This window comes from Octodon degus, unplaced genomic scaffold, assembly GCF_000260255.1.
Source record: "Octodon degus isolate 3935 unplaced genomic scaffold, OctDeg1.0 scaffold00033, whole genome shotgun sequence".
NCBI classification, from domain to species: Eukaryota; Metazoa; Chordata; class Mammalia; order Rodentia; family Octodontidae; genus Octodon; species Octodon degus.
Window position 1 is genome coordinate 5,665,235 of NW_004524609.1, and position 10,263 is coordinate 5,675,497.

The window sequence follows — 10,263 nt, forward strand, 5'->3', positions numbered from 1 at the left end:
AGTATATGGAGGTTGCAATCTGGGGGCCTTAGAGAGAAGCAGGAGAACAAGAGGGCAGCTGTGCTATATCCCAACACCAAGTCTCTTCTGGTCCCCAAGGAACCTCACTTCCTCCAGGCCTGGGTGCAGTCAGAGCGGCCCTAGTTATCAGCAGAGGGGGACAAAGTGGACTCCAGGGACAGCGTGGGCTGAGTGAAAAGGAAGTGGAAGGAGGAGCCACAGCCCCAAGTGCAGGGGTTTAACCGCACAGGCCAAGAACAAAGAAACTTCTCTAAAACACAGAAGTCCAAAGAGGGCCTTGGCCTAAGGAGTCCCCGCACAACTCCACCTTGCCGAGCAGCTGGCTCATTCCATGCGGGGCCCCACGGGCAGCTGTGCTGCCTCTCTCCTAGCGATGCCCCAGTCCTTTGGTTTCTCTGCAGCTTTCCTGAGAGGACAGCACTGGGTAGAAAGGTGCTTAATTTAAAAAAAACATGAGGATGTTTTCATAATAAGCCTGTCCTAGAACTCTTCTCCTTCCTTTTTTTCCTTAAACCAATGCCATCCAGCCTCCCCACCCCCTCTCTTGTGGTACCAGGAATTGAACTCATGACCTCACACTTGCCAGGCAGGTACTGTGCCACTGAGCTCCACCTCCGGCCTATCCAGCCTTTCTGTCAGGGTATCTTCTGTTATTCACAAGCAAGTAGCATTAAAGTTAATTTCTCTAACACATATGGCAGCTTAAAAGTTTTAAATAAAAATGAAAGCATAATACCTTTATCAATCAGACAAAAATGAGTGCACTTGTCAAAGAACGAGCATGTGGGTGGGCAGGATGGAGACTGGAGGGCAAGGGAATAAGGCTGACGGCAGACTTAAGCCATGAGCCGATGTGAGTGGGTCAGGGCACAGAGAAGTGAAGACAAACTCAGGGTGCAGGCTAGGTCCCAGGCCACGACAGTGCCAGGGAACTTGAGCCATAGGCTTCAGCATGGTGGTACAAGACTTGCTGGGAAGGCCTAAGGAAAAACCAGAATATGGTGGAGGCCCAGCAGGGTGTGTGCTGGACCCGGACAGCGAATTCGGCCTGTGGCTGGGCCCTGGTAGGAGGTGCGTAGACTGGCAAGAGATAGCGGCAGGGGTCTGAAGTCTGCTGCAACTTAGCTTCAGTCCTGGCTCTTCACTAACTGCTGTGGTATAAATGACCATATTCCTAAGGCTCCATTTCCTCTGCTGGAGAATGAGGCTAGCAATCAGGCAGCGGTGAGGACCACATAAGCTGGGTGACATTTCCAGGACCACGCCTGGCACAGGGGAGCACATGCGCACAGCCACAGGCTGCATCGTTCAGGCAGATTCAGCAGGTTATCACGGCTCAGGGCCACTGAGCGCTGGATCTCCCACCGTCCCCTCACCTGCCCTAGCTCTGCTCTCAGCAACAGTGTTTGGGTCAGCTGGCTTCCTTGTTCCGCTGTCCCTGGAGGGAGAGCACCCTGGTCATGCTCTGCACCCTGATGCACACAGAGGCTGTGACCTGCACGACACTGAGAATGGGGGAATTGGGGTACAGAGTCCAGTCTCCTAGAGATGGGTTAACCCACACTTGATGGGCTTGGAGAGGTGACAATACAGTCATTACCAACGTTGGGAGGGGTCACGGCGGCTCGGCCAGGTCTCACCCTCCCTTGACGGGACCTTGGCCTTAAAAACATGCTCCAAGACAAGCATTACCTGTGACGTGGAGCTTTTCATCCGTGACCTCGGCCTTCAGGTAAATCCGTCCCCTCTTCTCTGTGTGATCCATTCCACAGAGGCTGGGAACATTTATTACGCACTGCTTGTGAACATTCATGTCGCAGGCTGTGAATGGAGAAAGCAAAGGGTCAGGGTGGCTGTCTGGATGCTCATCCCTGCCTCCATGTGCTGGCGTCTGAGGAAAAGTGGCAGCGAGCTCCCTCCAGCTCGATACTTCGCTACAGCGTTTTTGGTGACATTGAGAACGGTTAACAGATGTCCCTTCCAGCACAAGCTATGCACGAGTGACAATACCCTTAAAATATCCATCCCATATTTGCTCAGTTTTTACAGAAGCAAAATACCCACTTGGTCTTCTGTGACTGCTTCAAATATTTAACAAAATCCACATAGGTAAATGTATACAAAGTCAGACTAATTAATATTTTGTGAACACAAATCGTATGATATGCAAATTTTAAACAGGGGATACTTTTTGCCAAATGATTCCTTCTGTCTTACTGAGTTCAACATAGAAAGTGACAATCTGGGGGTTGATTACAGGAAATTCATAAAATTTTATTTTCTTCAACTAACCCTGTGTTTTCAAGAAGGTGTAAGTATGTTGCCTTTTTTTTTTTTTAACGTGAACTTGAGTTTGATATTTTAAGCCTGCCTTCAAATATTTAAATATTATTCCCAGTAAAACAAATATACAGCTGGCAGAAGCCATTCCTTACAGCTGACATTATGTGGGCGAGACAGGGGGAGGATAAAAAAAGATCAGTCTTGTTGCCGTGAACCAGAGAAACCCTGCAAGGAATCCTGCGTGCTGCCTACAGACGGGAGGCGTCCTAGGCCTGCCATCCTCGTGCCCTCGGCTTCTCGGGGCGGTGGGGGGATGGCCACTGCATCCCAGTGACTCCTCCAGGAGAAGCTAGCGAGCTTATTCTGCAGTGCTCGGTGCCGCCCTCCCAGTCCTTTCATTTCCAGTGTTTGATGTTAACATGGCACAGTAAGGTGTGAAGCGCGTCACGCACGATGCCTGCCTGCTCTGAAGGAACACTGACAGCAGTCGGGTTCATCATATTCAGTACCAGAAATCTAAGTTATACACAGACTTCTAGACAGTTCTTATTTGATTTGCGCTTTTTTTAAAAAAATAAGTTTTATTCTGCATAAATGTATTATCATAACAATGAGTTTGTGTATAAGTATTATGCTTGTGTCCAAAAACACTGAAACTTCCTTGGTAAACAAAGACATGTCCTCTGCTATGCCTGTACCTGGGAAGCATGACATTTCCTGCCAGATGTGGTGGTGCACACTTGTAATCGCAGCCACCCAAGAGGCTGAGGCAGGAGGACTCAAGGCCAGCTCAAGGCCAGCCTGGGCAACGTGGCAAGACCCTACCTCAGAACTGAAAGGCAGGGCTGTAGCTCAGCGCTTCTTCACTGAAGGGGTGGGCGTCGGGAGCCGGGTCTCCCAGACCTGCGTTTGTGGCGCCGACCCTCTGCACTTTCTGATCTATCTTCTCAAGGCTTAGATTTGTCCTTCACAGCACGTATTTCAGGGGACTGCAGCTATGAAGCTGGGCGTGAGCCGCCAGCTGGGGTGTTCTGTGCTATACGGCTCATTTTTGATCTCTTGTGGATGTGATCTGTCTGCTCAAAAGTGCATCTTTCATGAATAGATCAGTGATTATGTCTGCAAAGTGTGTACGCCATCAACGTCTATTACATAAAGTGCCTATGAATTATTTTCATGTCCATGTTTAGATTTCGGAATCTTTAAAAATGTAAATAAATGCCTTTCAAACAATGTTTAAAAAACAAAAGCCCTGAGAGCAGGATGATAGGCAGAGAGAGGAACAGGAGTCCCAGGTCTGCCCACGAGGTCTTGCTCGGCTGCCCTTCTGAAACTAACCTTTCCAGATCTTGTGCCTCGGCTTAGCCAGGATTAGGACACTTGGAAAGTTGTGCTCCGAGTGTACCTTGAGCTAGCCGAGTCCCGCCTTCAAGTGTCCTGCAGGACAGACAGTCTACAGGGAGCAGACGCCACGGCTTCTGGGGAGAACCGGGCAGCAGGGCAGGCGCAGGCTGAAGAGCTCTGGGCTGCGTTCTTCTCGAGGCCACACAGATGGCTTTTCAGCTCCAGCTGCTGCTCTGCGAGGCGGGCCCAGCAGGGCAGCAGGTCACATTTTGCCCACCAGGTGGAGCTGCACACAGGCGCTTACAGCCTCTTGAGGTGCAGGCGCAGGAGAGGCCGCGGCTGCGCGCCCATCTGCACATGCTCCTCGGCTTCCCTGAAGGAGCCCTGAAGCGCTAAAAGTCCAAGCGAGAGTTTAAAACAAAACGAAAGAGTCCTGATCTAGGTCAGCGGTTTTCAGTATTTTTTAGTAGAATCAATTTTTCAAACAAAATCTAAAGCAGGATCCTAATAAATAAACCAGATGAGTACTTTTTATTAGCATAAATTTAGTTAATAGACTAAAATTATACCATTCATTTATTGTAAGACTATTCAAATACAAACTCTTCTGACCTAAAAATAACCATCTAAAGCTATTAGTTGGTACCTGCTGTGGTCCAAACGTGTCCCTCAAAAGCTTGGAAACCTCACCCCAAGCCCATGTGAATGGCACCTGCAGGCAGGAACTTTGGGAGTTAATCCAGTAGGTGACTTTGTGGGGCCAGGCCCTGAGGATGCCATTAACAGCCTCGAAAGAAGAGAAGGACAGGTCTGAGCCAGCAGCTCTTCTGCCTCTATGAGTGAAGCCCTCTTGTCATTTTATGACATAACCAGAGTCTTCCCAGCGTTCTTGTATCACACCTTGAACCACTGCGAGCTGAATATGCCTCGCATCTTCCTACATACCTGGTCTCAGGGATCCTTTTACAGCAAGAGAAAACAGACTAGACAATACCTCTGAGCACCCCAACAATCTGTTTCCGTGTCCCGTTACGGATGCGCAGCATCCCTAAGTCCTGCACGCAGCAGAAGAGAGCGTGCACAGAACAGCATGCAGTAGCATGCGAGAGCAGCCCGGGACCCTCCTCAGCTAAGTGGGGGAAAGGGGGGAACTCGACTGCAAGTTCCGCCCCAGAAAGGCGGCTCACCATGTCAGCTTTCCAGGGTGTCTCCAACTCTGTCAAGGCTGGCATGGATGTGACATATGTGCATATCACTTAAGCTCCAAGTTGCAAGATAGTGAAAAATACATGGAGAGATGCACTTGCACTCAAGCAGCTTCGCAAGGTGAACCACCCCGAGCTGAGGAGACCTCCACCTGCTCCCTAATGGTCACACGCACCGACTTTATGCACAGTGCTTGTCCCATGGGCTAGGAGACGGACAGACAGCTCTGGGCTCTACTGCAGTCATCAATGAATGAGAGAGGCTGGAATTCCCTAACATTTGCTTGTCTGTCAGAGGAGCCCTGGTACTGGCCTTTTCATGTCCTAGAGCCATCCCCTTGTATTTAAATGATTAGCCTGGGAACCCATAATTGAAGAATTATCAAAACAAAGAGCTTCCCTAGTTGTTCTTGCCTTCTGATATTTGATGGAGAGAACTACAAGACAAAATAAAAGGGCTCGCGTCTTTCTCGTCATTTGTCCTCAGTGATTTCAGGTAGAACTATACCGATAGACACTTGATCTCCTCATGAACAGGCAGGATGAGTAAACTTAAGCGAGATGCTATCCTGGTTTTTATGTTCATTTGCGCTTCAGTTTTAAAGAGAGCCTGCTGGATTTTTCCACAGTCCACCCACTAATTAGAGACACAGGAAGATAATGACTAGGGTTGCTCAGCTTATTTTGAAGCTTAACCAAATGTGGAATCTGGAGGTGGGGAGTCTTCTTTGGGGTTTGAGTAGCCTGCATTTTAAGAGGGTGAAGATTTCTACTACCAAAAAAAAAAAAAAAAAAAAAAGTGACAGCACCCACTAACTTATGCACCATTCCTTGCTTTGGTTCACCATTAGGTAAGAAATCTGGACAGTGGAAAGATCTAACTTTTTCAGTCTGATCTGAGTTGAGCCAGTTCTCCCAGCGTGGTGACTTTGTGCTGAGAAGTTAGCGATCTTGCAGCACTCAGCAGGCCCAGGATGGGAGCCACAGAGCTTCTCCCTCTGCTGGGAAAGAAAACCTACTTACTGTCGCATTTCATCCCCTGGTGGATGAGCCCGTACAGCAGGGATCCGCAGTGATCACAGAAGGTAGGACTTCCATACGTGTGGATTTTAAACTTGTGCTTGCTCCTGGGGTCCTGGGGGAGGAAAAAAACCAGAATGCTCATTCCAGGAATGAAAAGGCCATGTTTCTGGAGTGAGCCGAGTTCAGGCGCCATCCTCACTGCCAGAATTTGATGATACCAGACAGTACTGTTCTGTGGAGCACACAAAGGCAGCAGGATTTCCTGCCACCTCATGTTTTAATCTAACAGATACCCATGTTTCTTCTCTTTTCAGGCATAATTTACACATGCCAAGGTTTCCACCAAACCTATCCCTCCTGGCCTACTGGTGTTGGTTGTTGCTGTTGCATTACAGCAGTGGGGATGACCTAGGCCTTCACACTGACCTATATCCCCAACACTTTTTTATTTTTTACTTGGAGACAAGGTCTCATTAAGTTGCCCAGGCTGGTCTCAAACTTGTGAAGAGGGGGAAAGGATAAGTCATTTGTCCAAAGGCTTACAGAGTGCTAGGATTAAAGGCATGTGCCACTGTACCCAGCTCACCGCGGTACTTTAAAAGATTCAGTATTTCTAGTTCTCTAGTGCCTGGAATGGACGGTGGCAAAGAGGAGGCATGAAACTGGCACAAAACTTGTTTTTCAAGCTGAACCAGACAACTCAGGATCTGGATCCTTCAGGAAGTCTCTTGTACAAGCTTTCCAGGCACACAATGTACTATGAAGCCAGACACACGCCCAAACCAACGGGGACCTCGTACTGCTTTAGCACTAGGTCCAGAGCACTATTTGCGTTTGTACAGGGAAACTCAGCCCACTGAGATCAGATGGAACCTGGGAATGCACTGAAATACCCTTCCGCAACACCATGGAACGCTTGGTACCTAAAGACCACACAGAGGCAAAAGGTGCAGCTAGACATCTGCTTTTCTAAGTAAAGTTGTGGTCTTCTATTTACAGAGAGATTACAGATGGGGAAGTTCAAGAGCCTGGATTCTAGAGCTCTGGCACAGGTTCTGCTGCTGCCCAAAAGCATGATGACCTTGAACAAAGCAACTGTCCTTTCTGCCTCATCTGCAAACTTGGAAATCAGAAGCACTTTTTTTGGTCATTGTTATGAGGACAGAACAAATGGATTTTTACAAAATACTAAGAATGATGCTGTGTGTAGGGTGAGTGCCATGCATAGAGAGGAGGGGAGCTTCAGGCTTCTTAGGACTGTGTTCACTACAGGTTAAAGAAGGAGGTTGGGCCAGATACTCTTTATGTTCCTCTTGAACTACAAGCAATTTCACACTCAGCACATCCATATCAAGAGGCATTCTCATTAAATGCTTCCTCCTGAATCACTCTTTGTGGCTGGGCAGCTGGAAAGACAGTCACCACTGACCAAATGAAGGAAGACCCCCAAAGGGACAGGGTCTGGGAGGCAAGGAGACAGAGCTTAGCTTTGAACATATTATGCTTGAGCTTCCTCTAATCCAGTGCTCCTCCAAGGCAAAGAGAAACAATGAAAGCTGCTTCTGGTTTTGACTTTCTAAGAGATTCAGTGTGGGTGATCCAAAGATGCCTTCAACTGTAAGTTACTTTACCTTTTGGCTGCCCCCACTCCAGCAGAACAGCCTAAAGATTACAGAACAATCAACCAAACGCTCTTGGATTCACCACCCAGACTTTGAGTGTGCATTCCTCCCCACCTTTCATTGTACAATCGTTACCTCCTTTTAAAGAGATGCTAATAACCTTCCTACAGTCACGTGGCTCATGAATGCCATTGCGGGACCGGACCAGCATCTCATTCTCACTGGAAGAGTTTTCAGAGATGTATCCAGAATAAGGATCTGACTTATCCACTTTAAAATCTCTATATTGTAACATGATTTTTTGAAACAAGTGCACCATCTGTTTTTATACATAAAATTTTACTGGAATCTGGCTATGCTCACTCAGTTACCTATTTTCTGTGGCTCATGTGGCAAAAGGGAATAGTTGTGACAGAGACCGGGCAGACTACAAAGCCTAAAATATTTATATCTATATTTCTGTTACAGGAAAAATTTCTTAATCCCTGATTTTGGATCATGGTTTTCAAGGGGCTCTCCCAATATCAAATCACATTTCCTGAAACTTGTTGCAAATACAAGTTACATTTCTTCTACTGGATAGACTGAATCAGAAACTCAGTGGAAAGGGCCTCCCGTCTGGGTTTTTTTTTTTTTTTTTTTTTGAACCGGGGATTGATTTTAGGCTCTCGTGCTTGTCAGGCAAGCGCTTATTCTACTGAGCCATCTCCCCAGCCCCCGTCTGTGTTCTAACAGGACGTTCCAAGATGGGCAGGCACACCAAAGACAGAACTACCATCTAGAAGCTCATTCAACAGGTACTAGCTGAATATATGTGCAAATGCTTCCAGTGTTCTAGAAGCAGGCCACTAGTCTACCTTTCAAACACCTCCATGGGTGTGGAAAATCACAACACGCCTCAAAAGACGATTTCTCCCAGCAAGTGGCAGCTGTGAATATGAAGTGAGACATGGACTTAGACCTCCAATATGAATGCAGTCCACCGAGTTTCCCAACACCCAGGATGTGCAGAGGAGTGCAGAAGGCACAGGTTAGCGTCAGCCCTGATTAACGATTCCCATGCTGACAGTGAAGGTTGTGTCCCACAATGCGGAGGGCAAAGAACGCTGCGGGAAAGGAAGCAATCAGATTTCTGCAGAAATGAGGCATCAACAACTGGCAGTAAATAAATAATGTCAGTTCACTCGAAGCCCCCCCGAGTGTGTGTGTGTCAGGCAGCCCCAGGGTGGCTGTCCTGCCAGTTGACTGTCATGTAGATCTCTACTGACGTGGCCCACAGGCATGTGCCTCACTTTTCAGGAAAACCTAAGTCTTACTCATCTGCCACCCATATGGCATCTTCAAGCTCTAACTGTTGGAAGGTATAGGAAGCCAGGAAGCCATCGTTTCCACCTCCTGTGTGACTCTGGAGAGCCACCAAGTCCCATAGTCCTTCGTGCCCCAAAGTACACACCTGGCCAGAGATGCGGCTTATGAACTACGACAGCAGGACTCATAGTGCTGACCATGAAGCACGTACAGGCACCTTACCAGCCCCGAGGCCACTGTTCAGAGCAAGGCCGTCCCTTGTGAGAAGAGCAGCATTCTGGGTTTCCCATGATTCTGGAGAACTGCCTTCTGACTCCTGCCCATCAGGAGTGACCTTGAGAAGCCAGGCAGGTCACTTATTTAGGAAACAGAAATAAATCCAGTCTGCAGCTGGGGGTGAGGCCGACTCAGAGTTGCCGGACGAATATAAGGCATTGTTTTACATTTGGAATAAAAAGTGTCTAAAGTTTCCCCAAAGTACTTCAGTGACTTGGAACTGAATGGAAGCAGAAAGGAAGACAGTCAGTGTCAGTCCCCACTGATGGTCAGCAGGCAGAGGGCCGGGAGTCCTTCTCTAACCTGGGTCCTGCTCCCTGCACCCCTCACCTGTACCCTCGAGGAGGAGGTCACTTGGCCATGGCCCTGCGTGGCACATGTCCAAGTTCTGGCCAACCCAGACCACCACCCTGTACAGTGATTCTCTCTTCCCGCTGCTGGAAGGCAGCAAACTGCCAGCCCCATTAGTTTGCTGGGCAGACAAAAGAAACAAGTGTGAGCTGGAGAATGGTGACTCACGATGATTCGCACAGAGCAGTAGGAACTGAGCGTCTCCCGGGCTCTGTGTTCCCGTTAATAGCCCCCGAGGAGGGATCTTTTCTACCTTGGTGTCTTGATGTCCTCACCTGGATTGTGAAGATGGAAGTGGAAAGAGCATTTTAAAAATGGGATTTCAGGGCTGGCCAAATAGCTCAGCAGATTAAAGCACCTGCAAGCAGGCACAGGGATCAGGGGTTTGATCCCCAGGTCTGTCCTGCTAGCCCTGACTCCAAGGCACGTTGAGACAGCACTGAGATTGGGCGTGGTGGTGCACACCTATAATCCCAGCTCTTGGGAGGCTGCAAACAGGCAGATCACTACGAGTCCGATCTAGTAGTGAGACCCTGAACACCCTGTAGACCCTTCCCTAAAATACAGAAAAAAAAGGGGGGGGGGAATTTCACAGTGCCCTATAGGTGTCAGGCGGCACTGGGCTGCTCAAGATGGGCTGGAAGATGAAAGAGGCAGGCCACTGCTGAAGTTATAGGTGAAAACAACTGCACTATCTAGTCTCTTTGGTAATAAAAATGTTTTATTTTGAAATCATTTAAAACTCACAAGAATTTGCAAATCCAGTACAGCCTGTTCCCAAAAACTTGCCATGTAGATTTTCCAGGGAGGACATTTACATAACCATGGGC

General features: G+C 48.2%; 1 protein-coding gene across 1 annotated transcript in view; it reads right to left on the reverse strand.

The window, feature by feature from the left end:
• The window catches only part of Prkca (protein kinase C alpha), a 409,387-nt gene that overhangs the window by 120,653 nt on the left and 278,471 nt on the right, over positions 1–10,263 (reverse strand). The window contains exons 3-4 of the mRNA XM_023714070.1: positions 5,877–5,988; positions 1,714–1,842 (exon numbers count right to left, since the gene is read on the reverse strand). Coding sequence (XP_023569838.1) covers positions 1,714–1,842; positions 5,877–5,889 — 142 coding nt within the window. The 5' untranslated portion in view covers positions 5,890–5,988. The remainder of the gene's footprint in view (positions 1–1,713; positions 1,843–5,876; positions 5,989–10,263) is intronic.